This window comes from Nerophis ophidion, linkage group LG01 (genome assembly GCF_033978795.1).
Source record: "Nerophis ophidion isolate RoL-2023_Sa linkage group LG01, RoL_Noph_v1.0, whole genome shotgun sequence".
NCBI lineage: Eukaryota > Metazoa > Chordata > Actinopteri > Syngnathiformes > Syngnathidae > Nerophis > Nerophis ophidion.
The window spans coordinates 29,584,117-29,608,994 of record NC_084611.1 but is presented as its reverse complement, the minus strand read 5'-3'; the positions used below and the strand labels follow the sequence as shown (position 1 = coordinate 29,608,994).

At 38.3% G+C, this 24,878-nt stretch overlaps 1 protein-coding gene across 2 annotated transcripts in view; it reads left to right on the top strand.

The window, feature by feature from the left end:
• ipo11 (importin 11) overlaps positions 1–24,878 on the top strand; it is a 240,467-nt gene that overhangs the window by 134,381 nt on the left and 81,208 nt on the right. For both annotated transcript variants that reach the window (XM_061900443.1, XM_061900433.1), the window contains 3 exons: positions 5,418–5,531; positions 10,910–11,025; positions 11,741–11,817. In XM_061900443.1, coding sequence (XP_061756427.1) covers positions 5,418–5,531; positions 10,910–11,025; positions 11,741–11,817 — 307 coding nt within the window. The remainder of the gene's footprint in view (positions 1–5,417; positions 5,532–10,909; positions 11,026–11,740; positions 11,818–24,878) is intronic.

Sequence of the window (24,878 nt, the reverse complement as noted above, 5' to 3'; positions counted from 1 at the left end):
AACAAAAAAGGATAGGGAGAATCCCCAAGCACCTTGCCCTCAGAGAACGCAGGAACTAAAACAATTCAACTCAACTACACCAGAGGTCCGCAAACACATGTTCGCAATTCATTAATTGGAAAAATTATATGCTGTTAAAAAGCCCAGCATTTGACGAGCTTTTCCACTTTATTTAGCAGTCCTTGAATGCATCAAAGTAATGTTGCCAAATTTGCTATTTTAAGCGACTTAGGGCTATTTTTTTAACGCGTAGCTGCTCGTATATGTATTTTATTTGCTCTTTTAAGCGACTTTGGGCTATTTTTTTTCTATTTGTAGCTGCACATATATATATATATATATATATATATATATATATATATATATATATATATATATATATATATAATTTTAGTTCTTACGTTGCCCTCAGAGAACGTAGGAACTAAAACAATTCAACTCAACTACACCAGAGGTACGCAAACACATGTCCACAATTCATTAATTGGAAAAATAATATGCTGTTAGAAAGCCCAGCATTTGACAAGCTTTTCCACTATATTTAGCAGTCCTTGAATGCATCAAAGTAATGTTGCCAAATTTGCTATTATAAGCGACTTAGGGCTATTTTTTTAACGTGTAGCTGCTTATTTGTGTCCGTGTAAATGCTCCAATTGTCTCCCAGGTCTCCACAATAAAGAAAAACATGAGCGCGTTTGGTATCTACTACACTGCTTCCTGGTTACCGTAGTTGCCAGAGTCTGCTTTAACAGCATACAAAACGCCAAAGACAGCGTGAAAATTCAGTGGCTGTACGGGGAGCAAATATGTGAAAAATATAATAAAACATGGCAGAAGAGATGTTCGCCAGGCAGATTTAATGCAGCATGCAAATACAAATGATGACTTATAAGGATAAGCACATGGGACTGCGGTACAACAAAAATTAATAAGATAAAAATAGAATCCTATGGGTTCTCCTATATGTACTTGATCGTGGCGCACAGCCATGGCAAAATAAAATCCGCCACACCTTAAAAATAAGGTTATTTATTTTTAACATGAAAACGAATGGATTTTTTTTTTTCATGAAAAAAAAAAATTATGAATATATTGCATAAATGGATACACTCTATATCAGGGGTCCCCAAACTGGATTCGGCCAGCGGAAAGTCCCAAGTTAAAAATAAAATAAAAATAAAAATTTTTTTTTTATTAATTTAAAAAAAAAATCTGTCCTTTCTAATCCATTTTGTTCCGCCTTTTCTACTGCTTGTTACTCTCGGTGTCTCCTTGCGGCTTCTGCCTCCATAGTAGCCACTCTGCTGGAGTGGCAAAATCTAACTGCTATGGAGCGTATAATCTTTAACATCGACACCATTTCATGTTAATGAGGAATCTGAGCTTGTTTCAATCATTACTGCTTTATTTCCGTCCTTTCCAGTTCAACACACATGAGCTGACTTGTCTAACATTAGCAACTCTCGTGACACACCAAGGATAGTCAACCAAGGCAATTCTCTTAACAGGCCACAACTCTTTCGTTCTCTGACATTCCCGCCGAAACTTAGTTTCTTCAGCCGCCTGACACTCTATACATAACTTGCTATCTACTGTACCCATTTTAAGACACAGAGGTTTTAAAATACTATCTATTAAATTTGCTAATTTAACATTTTTTTAAATGCATCTGAAGGATTTATTAGCATTTTTCCAAGTATTCCATGATGTTTTTTCTAAAATGTTTAAAATTAGTCATCCATTTCCAAACACTTGCATCATTTGCATTCCAAGTATGATCTTCATTTATTATTCCATCTATCCATCCATTTACTACCGCTTGTCTCTTTTGGAGTAGCGGGGGTTGCTGGAGCCTATTTCAGCTGCATTGGGGCGGAAGGCGGGGTACACCCTGGACAAGTTGCTACCTTATCGCATGGCCAACACAGATAGACAGACAACATTCACACACTACGGCCAATTTAGTGTTGCCAATTAACTATCCCCAGGTGCATGTTTTTGGCGGATTATTCCATAGAACCTTTTAACTAATTGTTTTATTGTATCCTAATTATAAAGTGTATCCTCCAGTTTGTGGCTATTATTTGGAATACTTTCAGAGGATATGCATTTTTTCAAGATGTTTTAAAGAGCTAAAATTTCAAAACTTTTTTCTGGTTATATTATATTGATCAACTAATTGATTGAGGTCTCAGCACAAGAGCCCGTTTATTTGACAGTGTAATCACATTGACAAAGTGAGTCTCTTGTCAGTCATACACAACCTTTGTTTCAGAATGCGCAAGCGGGACCTACCTGCAATTTCATTCCACACATTTTTCTGTATGTAGTAGTGGTAGTTGTGAACAATTGCATCTAAAGCAACACTCACTTTAATGTTGAAGTTGGAACAAATAATTTTGAAACGAGAAGGACAAGCGGTAGAACATGGATGGATGGATGGATGGATGGATGGATGGATGGATGGATGGTCACTTTTACACATTACAATGAAACTGTAGGAAAGAGGTTTGCAAAAGTGGATTGTGTGAACTAGGGAAATGATGTCGTAAAAAGCTGACCAATCACAAAAATCACACATGCTATTAGCTGATTACGAGTCAGCGATTAAAGGCAGACACCAGTAAAGCGTGCACAATGTATTTGGCGTTTCTAATCATGCAACTTCTGATGTCGCCACCACAACTGGCAGGTACTGATATCACTACAGAAAAATAAATAAAAATAATACATGCTCCGTTTGTCAGAGTTTGTTTGTGACGAACCCCAAGATGCAGAGAAGGAAGCAGGCATTGAGTAAGGAAACATGGTTTAATAAAACACTATGACAAAACCAAACAAACGGGGTACAACAAGAAGTGCGCACGAAGCGGATAACAAACAAAAAGAGCTAGCATGGGAGCTAGAAAACAAAAGGAGCTTAGCATGGAAGCTAGCAAAAACAAAAGGGCATAGCGTGGAAGCTAGCGGGTAGCAAGCAGGAAAACAGAAGTTGTTACATGTAGTACAAAGAACAATTGAAAGCAGGGAACAAAAGACAGTAAGCTACAAACTGCTACCGAAATATAGCTTACCGCTACGCTGCAATGACACGACAAGACACGAGCGACAATACAGAAATGACAATAATCCGACACTGACTGGATGGGAAGACAGGTCTAAATAGGAGTGGGCTGATTGACACCAGGTGTGGCCAGGTGCCAATCAGCCGCAGCTGAGGGGAAACAGCGCTCAGGAAGAAAGACAGGAAACCAACAGAATAAGAGCGCTGACAGGAAATACTACACACACACAGAGGAAAAAAATCGAACACAAACAAACTGTCAGGGGCAAGCCTGACACTGTTTAAACAGAGATAACTCTAATTCACTACAGAGTAACGGTTAATGTAAACTTTTCAAATATTCAAGATTATTCATGTCATATTGTTACAGTTTTGTCTATAAAGCCAGTTGTAAGCTTTTGACTATAGATAACTACCTGCAGTAGGAAATGTGCATTTAACAAAGGCATTAAAAAGCATTACATTAGACCTGTTTATGCCTGTAGAAACCGTGTCCTACAGCTTAATTGAAGTCCAACTGTGGCAAATTCAGTTGATTGGACATGACTTGGAGAGGCACACCTCTGTCTATATATAAGGTGCCACACTTGACAGTGCATGACAGAGCTCAAACCAAGCATGAAGTTGAAGGAATTGTCCGGAACACCTCCGAGACAGGATAGTCTCCCGGCAACATTTGGGGAAGGGTAAAGAAAAGCATCTGCTGCCTTGAAGGTCCCAATGAGCACAGTGGCCTCCATCATCCGTACATGGAAGACAAATGGAACCAACAGGACTCTTCTTAGAGCTGGCCAGCCGTCCAAACTGACCGATCGGGATCAAGAACTCGATGGTTACTCTGTCAGAGCTTCAGCATTCTTCTGTGGAAAAAGGAGTACCTTCTAGAAAAACAAACGTCTGTGCATGAATCCACCAACCAGGCCTGTATAGTAGAGTGGCCAGATGGAAGCTATCCCCTTAGTATAAAGCACATGGCAGCCCGCCTGGAGTTTGCCAAATTACACCAAAAACACTTTCAGACCGACCATGAGAAACAAAATTCTCTGGTCTGACAAGACACAGATTCAACTCTTTGGCGAAAATATAAAGCGTCATGTTTGGAAGAAACCAGACACCGCTCATCACCAGGCCAATACCATCCCTACAATGAAGCATGGTGGTGGCAGCATCATGCTGAGGTAATTTTTTTTCAACAGCAGGAACTAGGCGACTAATCAGGATAGAGGAAAAGTTGAACACAGCAATGTACAGAGACATCCTGAGTGAAAACCTGCTCCAGAGCACTTTTGAACTCTGACTGCGTCGACAGTTCATCTTTCAGCAGGATGACGACCTTATGCACGCAGCCAAGTTATCGAAGGAATGGCTTCAGAACAACTCTTTAGATGTCCTTTGATGGCCCAGCTGAGTCTCGACTTGAATATGATTGAACATCTCTTGAGACATCTGAGAAAGGCTGTTCACCGACAATTACCTCACTTACCTTTGAGTGTTAGACAGGCCTCCTCTCTTCCTGTTTTTAAATCGCTCTAAAAACACATTTTTATTCCATGGCCTTTAACACTCTGTGATCTCCATTCTGCTATGGCGTCCCATAATGCACCTGCTGTGAACCTGTTTCTATGTGTTATTTTTTCTATCGTGCTGTTGTGTGTTGTGTTTGCTCATTTTTCTTGTGTTATCTTTTAACCTGCCTATTGTACAGCACTATGGTAAATTTTAAAAGTGCTTTATAAATAAAGTTGATTTGATTCCGAAACTTCCAATCGAACCTATTGAAGCTTGAGAGGTGCTACAAAGAGATATATGCGAAACTGGCCAAAGACAGGTGTGCCAATCTTGTGGCACTGTATTCAAAAATAGATGTTGTATTTGTTACCAAATTTGCATCAACAACGTATTATGCAAAGGATGTGAATACCAATGTACATGTTATTTTATTTTATTTTTTTATTTTTATTTTAATAAAATTGCAAAAAGCTCAACAAAAAAAAAATTCAATAAGGCTGTAGCATAACAAAATGTGGAAAAAGTGAAGCGCTTGTGTCCATACTTTCCGGATGCTCCGTATACAGTACACATCTTATAATCAAATGACAACAGATGGCTGCTGCTGTAAAGGGGGAGTTAATATCTAACTATGGGTTTGGGCTGATTTTTACTGAGTGAAAGTGTGCAATATCCTGCTGGGCTCTGTGTAAAATGCAAATATGCATACATGCTGTATCTACTGTTGCTTTAATGCAGCAATTGTTCAGGATGTTTTTGTAAAAGAGGTTGACATTTTATTTACCTGTCTTTGTTCTAGAATTTTCCTTAATGACGTTTTAATAAATTGCTTTTCTTCATGCAGATTCGGCCATATGTAGGATGTCTGGTGCAATACCTGCCCTTACTTTGGAAGCAATCTGAAGAACACAACATGCTGCGATGTGCCATACTCACCACTTTAATCCACCTCGTGCAGGTAGGGTGTATTTCAAACTGCACCACATGTCACATTCACCCCCGTGTCTTATCCTAGCGTGTGGTACTTTGCAGCATCCTCATTCCATTGTCCTGCCAGCAAAACAACTTTAAAAGCAAACCACTCACATTTTGAAGTGGATTTAAACAATTTAAAAGTCAAGCTGCTCGGAAAAGGATTCATCCTTCAATGCACCATCAGTCAATGAGGTTTATGAACGAAATATAGTGTTGTATTTACGCCTAATTATTGTCTTGTCATCAACAAAAGCAATGTTGGCATTTGGAAATACATACAAGGGTAAGTTAACATGCTGAAAAATGAGTTAAACCCCACAGGTGAAGATTAAAATGAGGCACTGGACTCTTAAATTAAGTTAAAGTACCAATAATTGTCACACACACACTAGGTGTGGTGAAATTTGTCCTCTGCATTTGACTCATCCCCTTGATTACCCCCTGGGAAGTGAGGGGAGCAGTGGGCAGCAACGGTGCCGCGCCCGGGAATCATTTATGGTGATTTAACCCCCAATTCCAAGCCTTGGTAGGTGGGTATGTGTGTGGTGTGTTACGGTAATGTCAACACCACACACGCCGATTATATCCCACTCGTCCTCCAAGCCCCAAACCACGTGTGAACAAACGTTATCCAACATAATCTTAGAGGAAGAAATATATGGCAAAAACCGGCAATATAGGAGAGGACAAATTAAAGGAGGCCCGTCTTTGTCTTCGTGTTTATTTTTCACGGATTCAGATGCTTGTGCCACGAGGTCAATTCAGCACTTCTCACTGATATACTGTAATACAGTTTGTGGAAATGGAAGCAAAAACATAAAAATTAAGTTTCAAGGGTGAAGATTACTTTTGGAGGGGGAGTGCATGGCTTTAGTTCTGCTGATCTGGCGTGTTAAATGTAAGAGCATACACCCTTAAAAAACCTGTAATGTGATGATGTGCTCTCCAATAAATCACTCACCCACACTGTTTACTATTTACACAACATTGGCTTCAAGTCACCCTACAAAGAAAAATACATTTCATGGAAACCAGTTCTAATAGCATAGCATACTTTGTTAATACTTGAGTAATACTTCAATTTACGAGTGCCGCAATATACAAATATTTTCAGACGAGCTGTCTCTTGGCTTTATGCTATGTTAACTTGCAAGAGCATGCATTTGAGTTACGATGTGCACAACTAAGACAATGATTCAATCCTGCTATAGACAATACTAAGCACAACTGTGTTTATATTTGTTTAAGCTGCAAGCATACACTTGAGTTAATTTTTTTTTGTGTTTCTTCTTGGTATTCATACCTCATATTTTGCATAAAAGATGTGTTCATTTGTGTTTTGTATTTCATTTCATCCATCCATTTGGATGGATGGATTTCAGTATGTATTTCTTTCAAGGTAAATTTCTATTACTATTAGAGCTACTTTGACACAAATAAAGGATTTTGTGTTATTTATATCACTATCAATATTCAAATTATACTTTAATTAGGAAGATCTCCATTCAAACAGCATGGCCATTGTCTTCATGCTATTTTGTGGTATTTGTCGTTAGATATGGTACATGGGTTATACTTATATAGAGCTTTTCTACCTGCAAGGTACTCAAAGCGCTTTGACACTATTTCCACATTCACCCATTCACACACTGATAGCGGGAGCTGCCATGCAAGGCCCTAACCACGACCCATCAGGAGCAAGGGTGAAGTGTCTTGCTCAAGGACACAATGGACATGACAAGGTTGGTAGAAGGCGGGGATCGAACCAGGAACCCTCAGGTTTCTGGCACGGCCATTCTCCCAACTGCATCACGCTGTCTCCATGGATAGATGGATACATAATGTCTGAATCAAACAGTTATACTCAAAATTAACTAGTGAGCTACTGGTTGGAGACCACTGATATAATGTAAATTGGCAGAGAACACACAGTTCTTCAGCATCTTCTTCCTGTCTAAATGAAATGATACCTATTCAAATGCATGGTTTGCTTTAAAATTGGTTCCAAGTGTCTGAGGGCATGGTTTCTGATGTAGCAAAGGCAATAATGGCCCACTATTCAGCGCTTCAGCGCCCCATACCCATGACATTGAAAAGGAACACACTTCTTCAATCAGTCAGTACTATGTACCATTCATCCATCCATCTATTTTCTACCACTTGTTCCGTTCGGGGTCTCAGCTGCATTCGGGCGGAAGGCGGCGTACACCCTGGACAAGTCGCCACCTCATCGCAGGGCCAACACAGATAGACAAACAACATTTACATTCACACAATAGGGCAAATTTAGTGTTGCCAATCAACCTATCCCCAGGTGCATGTCTTTTGGCGGTCTGAGGGAACCCACACAGTCACGGGGAGAACATGCAAACTCCCCACAGAAAGATCCCAAGCCCGGGATTGAACCCAGGACAATTTAGGACCTTCGTATTGTGAGGCACATGCACTAATTTCTCTAAAATTAGAATGTTTTCATTACTTGTATGCCCCAGTCTCACGTGAAATGCCTTTTAAAAAATGTGTGAGTCTTTAATACAGTGGACTACAGCTTTCATTTACAACTGTATATTTTCTTGACCAATTGAAAACAATTTTCATATGTCCTTAATGGGGCAGTAAAATGCACATTGGATTTCAAATTGCAATCAAAAAGCATGTCTGTATTTCCAATACATTAATTTAAGGTGGTATCTGTTTGCCTTACCTTCTAAACACATTTATAGTAGTACTGTCTGTGAATGTAGCTTGTCTTCACATCTCCCGTACAGTAGATAGCGGTATGCATCATAACTTTGCTTCTTCACACATTCACACCTGGTCTGCTAGAGAATAGAACGTAGCAGGAACAAGTATTCTCAACTCGCCTTATTTAGCGAGTATTTGGAGCCGTGTCGAGTTAAGTCTTAAAAAAGCAACCAACAACAAATTGTGTGACTTTTTCTGGTTTTATTGAACAATTTTGAAGCATGACTCACTCTTCTCAATGACCAGTGGTTTTTGCTTTTCATCATATTTTTTATTTATTTATTTATTTATTTTTTTTATTGATCTCAACTCTGTTCACTGCTGCTGGAATTTTGATTTTCCTGAAGGAATCAATAAAGTACTATCCATCTATCTATCTATCTATCTATCTATCTATCTATCTATCTATCTATCTATCTATCTATCTACTTCAAAGCACTCACGAATAACGCCATCTTGTTTTTTACATTTTAAGAAAAATGAAAAAAAGTGACAGAACATTTTTTTCTTTGTATATGCACAATGATGAAACAAACACAATTACAATTTACACACCCCGTTTCCATATGAGTTGGGAAATTGTGTTAGATATAAATATACATGGAATACAATGATTTGAAAATAATTTTCAACCCATATTCAGTTGAATATGCTACAAAGTCAAACATATTTGATGTTCAAACTGATAAACATTTTTTTTTGTTGAAAATAATCATTAACTATAGAATTTGATGCCAGCAACACGTGACAAAGAAGTTGGCAAAGGTGGCAATAAATACTGATTAAGTTGAGGAATTCTCATCAAACACTTATTTGGAACATCCCACAGGTGTGCAGGTTAATTGGGAACAGGTGGGTGCCATGGTTGTGTATGAAAGCAGCTTCCCAAAAAATGCTCAGTCTTTCACAAGAAAGGATGGGGTGAGGTACACCCCTTTGTCCACAACTGCGTGAGCAAATAGTCAAACAGTTTAAAAACAACATTTCTTAAAGTGCAAGAAATTTAGGGATTTCAACATCTACGGTCCATAATATCAAAAGGTTCAGAGAATCTGGAGAAATCACTAGACGTAACCAACATTGAATAACTGTGACCTTCAACCCCTCAGACGGCACTGTATCAAAAACCGACATCAATCTCCAAAGGATATCACCACATGGGCTCAGGACCACTTCAGAAAACCATTGTCACTAAATATAGTTCGTCGCTACATCTGTAAGTGCAACTTAAGGTTTTACTATGCAAAGCGAAAGCCATTTTATCAACAACATCCAGAAATGCAGCCGGCCTCTCTGGGCCCGAGATCATCTAAGATGGACTGATGCAAAGTGACAAAGTGTTCTGTGGTCTGATGAGTCCACATTTCAAATTGTTTTTGGAAATATTCATCATCGTGTCATCAGGACTAGAGGGGAAGCGAACCATCCACACTGTTTTCAACGCAAAGTTGAAAAGCCAGCATCTGTGATGGTATGGGGGTGCATTAGTGCCTAAGACATGGGTAACTTACACATCTGTGAAGGCACCATTAATGCTGAAAGGTACATACAGGTTTTGGAACAACATATGCTGCCATCCAAGCGCTGTCTTTTTCATGGACGCCCCTGCTTATTTCAGCAAGACAATGCCAAGCCACATTCAGCACATGTTACAATAGCGTGGCTTCGTTAAAAAAGAGTGAGGGTACTTTCCTGACCCACGTGCAGTCCAGACCCGTCTCCCCTCGAAAATGTGTGGCGCATTATGAAGCGTAAAATACGACAACGGAGACCCCGGACTGTTGAACGACTGAAGTTTGACATAAAACAAGAATGGGAAAGAATTCCACTTTCAAAGCTTCAACAATTACTTTCCTCAGTTCCCAAAGGTTTATTGAGTGTTGTTGGAAGAAAAGGTGATGTAACACACTGGTGAACATGCCCTTTCCCAACTACTTTGGCACGTGTCGCAGCCATGAAATTCAAAGTTAATTATTATTTGCAAAAAAAAAAAAATAAAGTTTATGAGTTTGAACATCAAATATCTTGTCTTTGTAGTGCATTCAATGAATATGGGTTGAAAAGGATTTGCAAATTATTGTATTCTGTTTATATTTACATCTAACACAATTTCCCAACTCGTATGGAAACGGGGTTTGTAGAACATATTGTCTTTTCCACAATGTTACATCTATCTCCTACAGCACCCATTACAATTCCATGCACATCCAATTATGCAAAATAAATGGTGACGTCATCGAGCTCCTCCAACCCACCACCATTGATAAATGCAGTCATGTGGGAAACACTGCATGAAGAGAAATGTCGATTGGACGTCCCTTGAACCGTGACACTTTGTTATTCAGAGTAGTAGCAGTGTGCTTGTCCTGACACTAGATGCCCCCTGCTAACAGAACTAGTTATGTTCAAGTAATGGAACAAAGGACACTTTAGTCTCGCAGGCCGAACAGAATCCCTTGATATATTGTGTTGTACTAGGAATCAATTAGTGGACTACTGAACTTTACCTAACATTTGTCCTGCCTGTTTCACTCTTCTCAGATGGCCTGCCAAGAACACCCATAAGGTGGATACTACTCACCACTTGTATCGTTTTTTTCTTTTTGTTTCCCACAGGGCCTCGGGGCGGAGAGCAAGAACCTGTACCCCTTCCTTCTTCCTGTCATTCAGTTAAGCACAGACGTCTCCCAGCCGCCTCATGTGTATTTGCTGGAGGATGGACTGGAGCTTTGGTACGAATCACTGTTTGCTAGACAATATCTCACATGTAATTGCTCATGCATAACATGTGTTCCCCTCACTTATCAGTCAAGTTCATTATCCGCTCACTTTAGAGTAAATAGGGACCAAAGGCAAACACTTTGCACGTTGGAAGTGTTAAGTGGGTTAACCGTGGCATTCTATTTTAAATCTGCCTACTTGTAGGCAATCAGACTGTGATAGAGCTCACGATACATTATGTTCAATGAACAGTCTGTCTTGTCAGTTAATGTTTCCGATACCATTGTAAAGTCGGATAACCTTTCGTTGTACCTGAAAAAAGGTTTGGCTTAGTGATGGGGAATTTGCAGGTGTTAATTTTTTTTTCTTCTGTCATCGCTCCTCTTTTTAACTCTGTCCTTAATCTTCCTCTTCTTTGTATTCCTATGTAAAGCTGCAGGATTAGCATCAATGTGAGGGCTGGTGCGTGTGCCGCACAGTCAAGCTCAATATGTCAGTTTGATTTGTTTACAAGATTTTTGCTTTTATCCGTCAAATTTTTCCGCTGCCTCTCCATGTCAGTATACTGTGTAGGTTTGATTATATAAGATCAAAATATGTTTGCATAGAATCTCATACATTTAAGTCAAATCCACTTGTATTTGATTGAGAAAGTTCAATGTTCCTGAGCTGGCTTGCAGGTGATGTGATTTTAAATGAACTATGTATCTTCTCCTTCTTGTGCAGGTATGTAACATTGGAAAATAGTCCGGCCATCACCCCAGAGTTGCTCAGGATTTTCCAGAACATGTCAGCTCTACTGGGTAAGCAACTATCAGGGATGGAACAGTTTATAGAAAAAATCTAAACCGTTTGGTTGACTTGACACAGTTCGAAGTGTGTGTGGTGTACAGATCATGTTTCTTTGTTATTATTTAATATCAATGTTAACCGTGCGGATAGAATCACACAATTGGCCAATAAAAACAGAGTCTACTGTTTAACGCAAAATGTCATGAAAATGTACATGAACGTGACTAAAATGCTGTCATTGTAAGGCGAAGGAACGTTTATCTGGAGAAATCATGTGTCCGGGACTTATATATGTAGGGATTTATGCATTTATTTTACTGAAGTTTTTTTGTTTAAATTTAAACAAAAAAAACTAGTGCAGATAAGGCTTGCTTTACTTCATGTTGATGGTATATAATTTGTTTAAGATATAAGTATGTTTTTTGTTTACACTAATTCAAGGGTCAGCGCTTTCGAAGCCATTTTTTAAGTTTTATTGTATACAATATTTTTGTATGAGCCACAATTTTTAAATAGTAATGGTTGATTAATGGTATTCTGGGGTGTTTGAAAAACAAAAATGTACACCGAGCTGAAAACAGTGTCACAAAACCGTGTAAAGAGCCAAACTATAGAATTTGTGAACCGTACCACTCCTAATCATGTGAGGTTTTGTTGTGCTGCTCTGCTGTGATCAGGATATGGATTATGCTCTTTATTGCTGTCATTTAACATTGTGGCATACTTAATTTCAGTGTTCATACGACTGTCAGTAAACTAAAAAGCCTTCACGCATATGCAGACACACTGTCAGGATGACGGATGATTCCACCAGCACAATGTAAGGTAACATGGTGTAAACATGGCACCACACAAGGTCAAATCTAAGAAACACTGCCAAATGTTGGGAAAATGTAGAGCAGGAACAGACACAATTTAACAGAAAAATATATTTCAGGGAACAAAACAAACATTTTGTATTTTTAATGTACAATACTTAACAGCACATCCAGTCACTTACAAGCAAAGACTGGGGAATTGGTAAACTCATTGGTGTAAAATGCCTCATCACAAGGGAAACAAATGTAATTCTGACTTGGTAAAAACTATATGAAGGTTTAAAAACTGTTTGAACAGATTGTATGGTGATGGTAATAACAAGACACATTTCTAAGCAGATGGAAAGTGATAAACTTTACATTGTACCACCCTATCTTGAGAAATCACCTAGATTGTTTTACACAATAAGGAAATACAATTAGTGCAATCCCAAGTCATGAACCTGGGTGCAGTTTAATTACTTCCGATTAGTGGCCTGTATTGATCCTGGCGTTGGCTCGGCCTCAGTCAGGGACACTGTTGTTGAGCTCTGACTAGTGGATTGAATAGAACTGGGTGATTTATCATCGGCTTGAAGCAGGGACACACTGACTTTTGCCATACCTTGTAAGAATCAAGTGTTGTGGGGCCTTCTCTGTGGTGGTGAACGGTATTGATTTTGGTACTTCTGCCAACAGTGAATGAGACCGACTAATATGAACACTGGTGTAGATTTATTGGCTTACTGGAGCGTTTAATCATGTACAGCATGGATTGGAATCAATCGGATTTAGGAGCACAGGACTAGAAGATGACGGCCACATATGTTTCATTAAAAGCCGTGCAATATAAATATATATATATATATATATATATATATATATATATATATATATATCAATTGCAAGACTGAAGTTTTTCTTTGTTTGAATTTCAATTAGGTGTTTTAAAAAAACAAAAACACTTTCTTTGTTTATTTCGTCATTTTAGGTCCAGCCATCATATTCCTTTAAGTGAATATCATTGGGAAAAAAAGCTCATTGTGTAACCTGATTTTGTCTACTATTATTATGTGTTTACTTTGGAGACTTGTCACAGTTCTTTCCTTTCTATCAATATGTGGAGTATTATTTTTTGTCTCTGAATTCCTTACATTAAAGATAAGCTAAAAGTACATACCAAAATTAGGTCCCCATTTTTGGCATTTCAATGACCGTATCTAGCCAAATAAAATATGGCATTTTTCTTTACAAATACAGTCTCCAAAAGACCAGGGGATTTCATAGTAAAAATAGACCTATGTTGTAATCCAAAAAACGGCATATGCAAGCAAAAAATCAGATGTATTTGTGTTTGCACGCACAAATCCAAGCACATTTTTTTGTTACATCGCAATCTACTAGGAATAAATCCCAGATGTATGCGTGTGGGCAAGGTGAATTGTTCATATGTCTCTGATGGGCACATCAATCAGTTTTAAGAGTAAAAGATGGCACTTTTTTATGTGAACTGTTGCCCAGTATTACAAACCCCGTTTCCATATGAGTTGGGAAATTGTGTTAGATGTAAATATAAACGGAATACAATGATTTGCAAATCCTTTTCAACCCATATTCAGTTGAATATGCTAAAAAGACCACATATTTGATGTTAAAACTGATAAAAAAAAAATGTTTTTGCAAATAATCATTAACTTTAGAATTTGATGCCAGCAACACGTGACAAAGAAGTTGGCAAAGGTGGCAATAAATACTGATGAAGTTGAGGAATGCTCATCAAAAACTTATTTGGAACACCCCACAGGTGTGCAGGCTAATTGGGAACAGGTGGGTGCCATGATTGGGTATAAAAACAGCTTCCCAAAAAGTGCTCAGTCTTTCACAATAAAGGATGGGGCGAGGTACACCCCTTTGTCCACAACTGTGTGAGCAAATAGTCAAACAGTTTAAGAACAATGTTTCTCAAAGTGCAATTGCAAGAAATTTAGGGATTTCAACATCTATGGTCCATAATATCATCAAAAGGTTCAGAGAATCTGGAGAAATCACTCCACATAAGCGGCATGGCCGGAAACCAACATTGAATGACTGTGACCTTCGATCCCTCAGACGGCACTGTGTCAAAAACCGACATCAATCTCTAAAGGATATCACCACATGGGCTCAGGAACACTTCAGAAAACCACTGTAACTGCATACAGTCTGTCACTACATCTGCAAGTGCAAGTTAAAACTCTACTATGCAAAGCGACAGCCATTTATCAACAACATCCAGAAACGCCGCCGGCTTAGATAATCTAAGATGGACTGATGCAAAGTGGAAAAGTGTTCTGTGGTCTGGCGAGTCCACATTTCAAATTGTTTTTGGAAATATTCGACATCGTGTCATCCGGACCAAAGGGGAAGCGAACCTTTCAGACTGTTATGCAAAGTTCAAAAGCCAGCATCTGTGATGGTATGGGGGTACATTAGTGCCCAAGGCATCGGTAACTTACACATCTGTGAAGGCACCATTAACGCTGAAAGGTACATACAGGTTTTGGAACAAAATATGCTGCCATCTACGCGCGGTCTTTTTCATGGACGCCCCTGCTTATTTCAACAAGACAATGCCAAGCCACATTCAGCACGTGTTACAACAGCGTGGCTTCGTAAAAAAAGAGTCCGGGTACTTTCCTGTCCCGCCTGCAGTACAGACCTGTCTCCCGTCGAAAATGTGTGGCGCATTATGAAGCGTAAAATACGACAGCGGAGACCCCGGATTGTTGAACGACTGAAGCTCTACATAAAACAAGAATGGGAAAGATTTCCACTTTCAAAGCTTCAACAATTAGTTTTCTCAGTTCCCAAACGTTTGAGTGTTGTTAAAAGAAAAGGTGATGTAACACAGTGGTGAACATGCCCTTTCCCAACTACTTTGGCACGTGTTGCAGCCATTAAATTCTAAGTTAATTATTATTTGCAAAAAAAAAAAAAGTTTATGAGTTTGAACATCAAATATCTGTATTTGTAGTGCATTCAAATGAATACGGGTTGAAAAGGATTTGCAAATCATTGTATTCCGTTTATATTTACATCCAACACAATTTCCCAACTCATATGGAAACAGCCTTTATACTTCTGTGTGTCCCTGAAATATCCACAGCCTGTAGAAGAAATGCATGTAAAGCAGCTATACAGTTGCCTTGAGCCAACACACATTTCAATGTCAACGCCAGTCTTGATGTACAGTCGCGGTCAAAACTTTACATACACATGTAAAGAACATAATGTCATGGATGTATTGAATTTTCAATACTTTCTAAAACGCTTTATTTTTTGTGATAGAGTGATTAGAGCACATACTTGTTGGTTACAAAAAACATTCACGAAGTTTGGTTCTTTTATGAAATTATTATGCGTCTACTGAAAATGTGACCAAATCTGCTGAGTGAAAAGTATACAAACAGCAATGTTTATATTTGGCTACATGTCTCTTGATAAGTTTCACTGCAATGAGGCGCTTTGGTTAGCCGTCCAAAAGCTTCTGGTTGAATTTTTGACCACTTGACAAAATTGGTGCAGTTCAGCTATATTTGTTGGTTTTCTGACATGGACTTGTTTCTTCAGCATTGTCCACCCGTTTAAGTTGGAACTTTGAGAAGGCCAGTCTAAAACTGTAAGTCTAGCCATTCCTTTACCACTGTTGACATGTGTTTGGGGGTCATTGTCCTGTTGGAACACCTAACTGCGCCCAAGACCCAACCTCCAGGCTGATGATTTTAGCTTGTCCTGAAGAACTTGGAGGTAGTCCTCCTTTTTCATTGTCCATTTACTCTCTGTAAAGCACCAATTCCATTGGCAGAAAAACAGACCCAGAGTATAATACTACCACCACCATGCTTGGATGGTGTTTCTGGGATCAAAGGCGTCACCTTTTCTACTCCAAATATTTTGCTGGGTATTGTGGCCAAACAGCTAAATTTTTGTTTCATCTAACCACATGACTTTCCTCCAGACGGTCTTTTCTTTGTCCATGTGATGTCAGATGAAACAAAAATTGAGCTGTTTGGCCGCAATACCCAGCAATATGTTTGGAGGAGAACAGGCGAGGTCTTCAATCCCAAGAGCACCATCCCTACTGTCAAGCATGGTGGTGGTAGTATTATGCTCTTGGCCTGTTTTGCTGCCAATGGAACTGGTGCTTTACAGAGAGTAAATGGACAATGAAAAAGGAGGAGTACCTCCAAATTCTTCTGGACAAAATAAAATCTTCAGCCCGGAGGTTGGGTCCTGGGCGCAGTTGGGTGTTCCAACAGGACAATGACCCCAAACACGGGTCAATGTGGTAAAGGAATGCCATCCATCCATTTTCTACCGCTTATTCCCTTTCGGGGTCGCGGGGGGCGCTGGCGCCTATCTCAGCTACAATCGGCCGGAAGGCGGGGTACACCCTGGACAAGTCGCCACCTCATCGCAGGAATGGCTAAATCAGAATTAAGGTTTTAGAATGGCCTTCCCAAAGTCCTGACTTAAACATGTGGACAATGCTAAAGAAACAAGTCGATGTCGGAAAACCAACAAATGTAGCTGAACAGCACCAATTTTGTCAAGAGAAGTGGTCAAAAATTCAACCAGAAGCTTGCCGGAGACTTGTGGACGGCTACTGCGCCTTATTGCAGTGAAACTTGCCAAGGGACATGTAACCAAATATTAACATTGCTGTATGTATACTTTTGACCCAGCAGATTTGGTCACATTTCCAGTAGACCCATAATAAATTCATAAAAGAACCAAACAAGTATCTGCTTCAATCACTCCATCACAACAAATAAAAGTGTTGTAGAAATTGTTGGAAACTCAAGACAGCCATGACATTATGTTCTTTACAAGTGTATATAAACTTTTAATAATGACTGTATCTCATGTATGCTGTGGAAAAGGGTGTGCGGTAGCTTTTTGTGCATATGCAAGCATGGAACCCAAAATGTTGATTGTAACAAAGTGGTAAATTATCTAGTTTTTGTAATATGACGAGGCCCGATGACTACATTTGATTTGGGCCCCCAGAGATGCCGCTGATCAGATCATATATAACAAAGTAACTTAAAATCTGACTTAGTTACTTGTAAAATACGACAATGTGTAAAGAAAATAATTTACTTTCAAAGGAGAAGTTAGTAATCAAATTACTTTTTCAAATTACTTAGCAACAGACATACTGCTTAATCCTTTCTCTACTCTCTTTCTGTCTCGTGTTGAAAAAAGAAATACAAATTTTGGAAGTCACATTAGCACATTTAAGCATCTCTAAATACATTGAATGAACTTGGATTTTTCCCGGAAGAGCCCATCTCCTGTTGCGCTAATGAAAGATAAGTTTAAAAAGGATGAGAGCAGTTCAGAGCAAATTAGTACAAAATTTGAAAAGTCTGTATGAATTGTCACTTTAATGTAGCGGACAGGACAAGGAATACGGCATGCATTTACAGAAATATCCATGGCACATTTAATGAATAAATCAGCTTTGTCCTTCAATTATTTTTTTGGGGTGAAATTAGTCAGTTATCACATTTGGTCGACTTCTTTCGCATTATACAGGTAGTTCATTTATTTTTCCCGTGGAGAGCAGTACAGAGATGTGGGCCATGAAAAGGAGTCTGGCTGGGATTGGTGGTGCAGCTTGCCAGGTATGTGGTCTGGCCTGCCTGATAAAAGTGCCCCGCTTCATCACTGCTAAACTGGAGCAACAAATTCCCTAATTAGAATGTCAAGAGTCTTGCCTTGGCCTGACGGGTGCTTGCACTTTTTCCTCTGTAACACTTCAAAGCATATCCTAAAGTAGGACACATTTTATCACTGTGGCATGAAAGATGTAAAGAAGCATAGACAACAGTGTTTCTGTTGGGCATTTCACATATTGGCTCTCATATGTTCATTCATCTTTTACCGCATGTATTTAATGTCATTGAATGAGTAGTAAAAGCAAGGGAACACCTTTAAATAAATGAAGGCACTGAATTTTGAGAGAACCAACTTATATGGTAAAAGGCTGCGCTTGTACTTTCAATAGGTTTGTAATGCATAATTAACAACGCAGCAGGACATGGAAATGAATGTTTTAATCTGTTGTAAAATAGATGAGTAGCAGCATCATATTCAATGGCATCGTGGAAAGTTCTGGATAGTTTCTTTTAATCAAAAAGGAGAGTGAAGAAACCATATATTCATTTGCATATTTTAATTTCAGCTGCTTTTTTTCTTGTCTCTCCATTATCTTCATTGGGCTGAAAGTTTTTTTCGGCAGTTCCAGTCACAAATCTTTTTAACGTTGTAAAAAATGTATATGTTCCCTACTATACTAACCTTCTAGGGACATTTGATTTCAGTTATCTTCATAGCCAAACAGAAGATAAGTCATACATTTTCGGAAGGCCGTAAAATTTTAAATTACCGTATTTTTCGGAGTATAAGTCGCTCCGCAGTATAAGTCGCACCTGCCGAAAATGCATAATAAAGAAGGAAAAAAACATATAAAAGTCGCATTTTTGGGGGAAATTTATTTGATAAAACCCAACACCAAGAATAGACATTTGAAAGGCAATTTAAAATAAATAAAGAATAGTGAACTATAGGCTGAATAAGTGTACATTATATGACGCATAAATAACCAACTGAGAAGGTCCCTGGTATGTTAACGTAACATATTCTGGTAAGAGTCATTCAAATAACTATACCATATAGAACATGCTATACGTTTACCAAACAATCTGTTACTCCCGATCGCTAAATCCCATGAAATCTTACAACTGTCAAACATTACATGTTTGACAGTTGTGTTAATGACTCAAAAGTAAAAAAAAAAAAAAAAAGTAATTTTCGGACTATTAGTCGCAGTTTTTTTTTTCATAGTTTGGCCAAGAGTGCGACATATACTCGAGCGAATTATGTGGGAAATTTTTAACACATTACCGTAAAATACACACATTAATAATATTTAGCTCATTCACGTAAAAGACTAGACGAATAAGTCGCACCCTTGGCCAAACTATGAAAAAAAAGCAGCGACTTATTGTCCGAAAAATACGTTTTTTGTTTTATTTACTTTTGAGTCATTAACACAACTATCAAACATGTAATGTTGTTTTAGGTTTTGACCCCCTTGAAGGCCTTTTGATCAGATAATGTCTCAGGTATAAATGAGTAAAATATATAATCTTACCCAAATGTATATTAATCTGTGTCATTAATCAAAAGGCATTCAAAGGGTTACAATAAATAAAATAAAAACATTCCATGGTTGGTGTTTTTGTTAAGAGCTGAAGTTTATTGATAGATTTGAGCAAAGAAAGAAAAAGAGAAATCAAAAATGTTTGTATGCCTTTTTCAAAATGAATGATTTATATGTCTTGTTTAGCTTTGGTGTCCAATAACTGCCAGTATGTTGTACACCTGTGAAATTTTTTTACAAAGAAATTTTGAATTTTATCATGAAAAACATGTATAATGGAGTAGGACAAGACAAATTATGGCCAAAGTACTGTATTTTTCTTACTGTAGGGCACACCGGATTATGAGGCGCATTGCCCATGACTGGGTCTATTCAGGTCTATTTTTATACAAAAGGCGCACCGTTAATAAGGCACGTTAAAAGGGTCGTATTATGATTTTTTTTTCTACATTCAAAACACTTCCTTGTGGTCTATATATATATATACACATATGTAATGGTGGTAATTTAGTCAAAATGTTGCATAGATTGTTTTACAGACCATATTCAAGCTGCTTTCTGACCGGCTGTTCCGGATGCGCCGTTTTGTGGGCGGTTTTGTTTACCTTGTATCTGTAGTTTTTAGCACTTCCATAGCAAGTCCACTGACAGATATAATTTTGGAACTGTAGGCTACTTGTTTTTAAAAATGGTAACAGCCGAGGATGACTCCTCCACAACAAGAGGATGGCGAAAAAGAAGGAGCTTATTTACTACGGCGCGGACTACAATGGCAGACTTGAATTTTTTGGGACTTATACAGATTCCAAATACAGCAGGATCCAATAGGTAAGAAAAGTCATTTTTTTCAAAATCTGTCAAAACAAGACACCAGATAATGTCTCCTAAGAGTAATGAATTATTTTGGGGTCCTTATAAACACACTATAATAATACCTTTATGTTGAAGCACAGTACGTCTTGAGTACGGTAGCCGTAATGCGCTGATAATTCATCAAGTGGTGCGGCTAAGTAGCTTACCAAAGTCGTATTAAAACATTTTAACAGATTTTCAGCACGGTGTGTAATGTCTATGTTCAATCAATCAATGTTTACTTATATAGCCCTAAATCACGAGTGTCTCAAAGGACTGCATAGGCCACAACGACATCCTCGGCTCAGATCCCACATCAGGGCAAGAAAAACTCAACCCAATGGAATAACAATGAGAAACCTTGGAGGGGACCGCAGATGTGCCATTTGCGTTAAAGCTTTCTACATGATAATTTAAGAGCTCTAGTTTCTTCTGTAAACCATGGGGTATGCCTTTTAGGGGCTCTTTTTAGCTTCAGTGGTGCTATACTATCGATCATTTCGCGTAGGGAGTCGTTAAAGTTGTTAGTGAGGTTATCAATAGAGCCCACATAATTTGGGAATGTGCCATTACCGAAGGCAGTAGGCCAGCAAGAGTCATCGTTGTGGCAGCAATAACGCCGCGGCTGCTAAAGCAGTTATTATTATTATTAGCTTATTGACACTGAATTAAAACTTCAAATTTCATAAGGTAATGATCAGACATTACTTTAGTATACGGGAGTATCATAATTTGGGAGGTGGTGACACCCCTGACAAGCACTAGATTATCGTATTAATGTTGCGATGCCTGGGTTCATTTATTATTTGTGTAAGATCACAGCTATCAATTATAGTCTGGAGCGCAATGTACAGAGGGTCTGATGGGGAATTCATATGCATATTAAAGTCCCCCATTATGATTATATTGTCAGCGTGCGTCACTAGATCAGCGACAAACTCTGAGAATTCACTGATAATGTCCGAGTAGGGGGCAGTGGGGTGGTAGATAACAGCCAGGTAGAGAGGCAGCGGTGCGACAGACCTCATAGTAAGCACTTCAAATGATTTATATGTATTACTTAGTTTAAAGGTAAGGTTAAGGTTTTCCTTGTATATTAGTGTGACTCCCTTACACCATTTTAAGGGGCCGGGCTATATGCGCATTCGTATAGTTAGGAGGAGATGCCTCGTTCAGCGCAAACAATTAGTGTGGTTTGAGCCAGGTTCGCTGAGACTAATGTCGTTAAGATTGTTGTCTCTAATGACCTCATTAGCTAATAACGGTCTGGGAGACAATGATCTTATGTTTAAAACCTATATTATAGGTTGTTGGCTGTTTTGAGGATTTTTTGTTAAAGTTATCCGCAGTAGTAATATTAATAATGTTGCATTTATTTTGCGTAGTGCGCTTTAAACAATTTCGACCATATCTAGGAATTGATATGACGGGAATCTTCAGGTTGTTTGCTTGGTGCTGCGATACACTGAACGCATCATAATTTGCCGCCGCAGTAGAATGCATGTCCACCTCTGGCACAGTCACTGCAGAAAATACATTATGTGTGTTGTGTATTATTCTCTGAGAAATGCTATGTGTGCAGGAATTTTCCAGCCTGGGGCTGGCCAGTTTTAGCTTAACTGACTCCTCACCTGGACTAACACACACTGTAATAGCCTGTGACCGGGCTTGTTCTAGTGTAGTTAGTCAAGTGTGACTCAAACAATAAGCTATGATCCTAGACAGGATGATGGCGCCTTCCTGGTTAGGATGAAGGCCGTCCCTAATCAGCAGGCCCGGTTTGCCCCAGAAAGAAGATCAATTATCAATATTCTCAAAGAAACATCAACGTTTTTGGCCTGTTTGCTAACCTGTGCTTGCTAAAATCATGTATTGAAAAGGTGTCAGCCTGCAGTCCACACGTATCGCTATGAGTTGTGTATAGAGAGTATGGACAACTAAAGGAGAAGCGCCATGTGTGATACCTGGCACGTGCACAGCTGTATAAAGAAACATACAATTGTAGTCGTTCTGACGTTAGTTTTCCTGACTAATTAAACCAAAATAATAAGTCTAAATATCGTTGTGAAATATACTCCTGGTCATAAACAGACATAAAAACCATGCTTTTATTTTGTTAAAGTAGTAACATTCATGCAGTTATTTGACCATCGGCTCGCTAACACACTCCAAAAATAAAAGCTAAAATATAGACCAAATTACACAACCATATAACAACATGTGTAAGGCCCATAAAATACAGATTTATCGGTCTAATGTTGGCACTGATGTTACTGTTTTTACTTAGAGCAGTTGTAGTTCAATTTTACGCACAATTTCACATAGTTAAATGTGTGTATAGATTTATATCCCAATTTTTACAGACATAGCCTTGGACACACACATTCCTCCCTTGTGTACAAAAAAAAAAGAGTTGAAGAATTGTACATTTTGTGCAGGCACTGGGTTCACAAAGGAACCAAATGTTTGGTAAATTATTGAACATCCATCCAGGCTTCCATTTTCTGCCGCTTGTCACTCTTGACATATTTGATATTTCATTTGGTATTTAAAATTAATGTATTCAACTAATATCCTTTTTTTAACCAGGTAAAAAACTAATTGAGATTATAATCTGTTTTCCAAGAGTGACCTGGCCAAGTGGACAGCAACACAAAGTTACATTAATACATGTAAGAATAACTAAAAAAGCAGCAGTCACACACCACACTTAAAATAATACACTACTTAAATACTGCATATTAACATAAAAACATGTGATAGGTCAAAACAATTGATAACATGTTTCAATAAATACAACTTTGAAAACAGGTACAATGCCCAATAGAAACAGTTTCCTGATCATTTAAAATGGTCTGAAATTCCCACAAAGAGATCCGCTCAGGTAACTTCAGCCCCATTTGTACGTTATTCCATGACCTTGGAGCAGCATATCTGAAAGCTATTTTTCCAAAATGTGTGTTTGCTCTAAGTACAAACATGATAACTAAGTATGTCCTGCAACCTTAAGCTGTAGCGACTGTAATTTCTACACATAAAATAACACAAATAAGGGGGAACCAGATCAAGAAGTGATTTAAATATAAAATCCATCCATCGAGAAAAATCTGCACACTGACAAAGATAGACAGTCTACCTTTGCATTTAAAGTGCAATGGTGGACAAGGTTGCCACAACCAGTAATAAAACTTAAGGCACAGTAATACGCAGTATCCTGTTTTTTTTTCCAAATAAGTGTTGGGTGCCTTCATAAAAAGCAGGTCTCCATAATCTAGCAAAGGCATACAAGTGGTCAGAATCAAGCGTTTCCTAACTTACAGTAAAAATAAAAATCTAAATTTTAAGCTCAGCCACCAGTTTTTCAATGTGAGATTTAAAGACAAATTCTCATCAATAACAATGCCCAAGTATTAATATATTGTAACCATTTCAAGTAGAACCTTATGAGCAGTTGATATTTTTTGGAGTATTCAGTGGCAATCATTTACCATTTGAAAATAACATCACCTTAGATTTTTTTCTATTAAGCACTAGTCTCAGCTGAGTCAGCTGGGACTGAACAATATCAGAAGCAGATTGCAGGAGCTTAAGGATTTGAGCAATAGTGGGGGATGAAGAATATATAACCGCGTCAATTGCAAAAAAATGGAACGCAACACCCGAAACATTATCACGGACATTATTTATATAGATGAAAAACAATTACGGACCTAATATGAAAATCTGAGGTACACCATTTAATTAATACAGGGAGAAAAGACAAGGAGGACCCAGCTAACTAAAAGCACTTTACAGCATGCTGAATTCGGCCAATCCTGTGCAGACTTTCTGCCAGAATGATATGGTCGACAGTATCAATTTCTTTTTAAATGTCAATAAAACAAGCTGCACAATATTTTTTGCAATCTAATGCTTCAATAATGTCAGTCACAACTTTGATAGCAGCGGTTATGGTGCTATGTCTGTGTCAAAAACCTGATTGATGTTAAAAAAGCAGACCATTGTTGTCTAACAATTCTTAAGTTATTCAGTAACACACTTTTCATGAACTTTAGCTAGGACACATAACATGGAAATGGCTCCATAGTTATTAACAGCTGTGGGATCTCCTCCAAAGGTAAACCATACTAAATGTAATCAGATATTATTTTGGGTTATTTGTGACACATGCAGAAAAGGTGCAAATTTGAAACCAAGTTTTGTTGGACTAAGT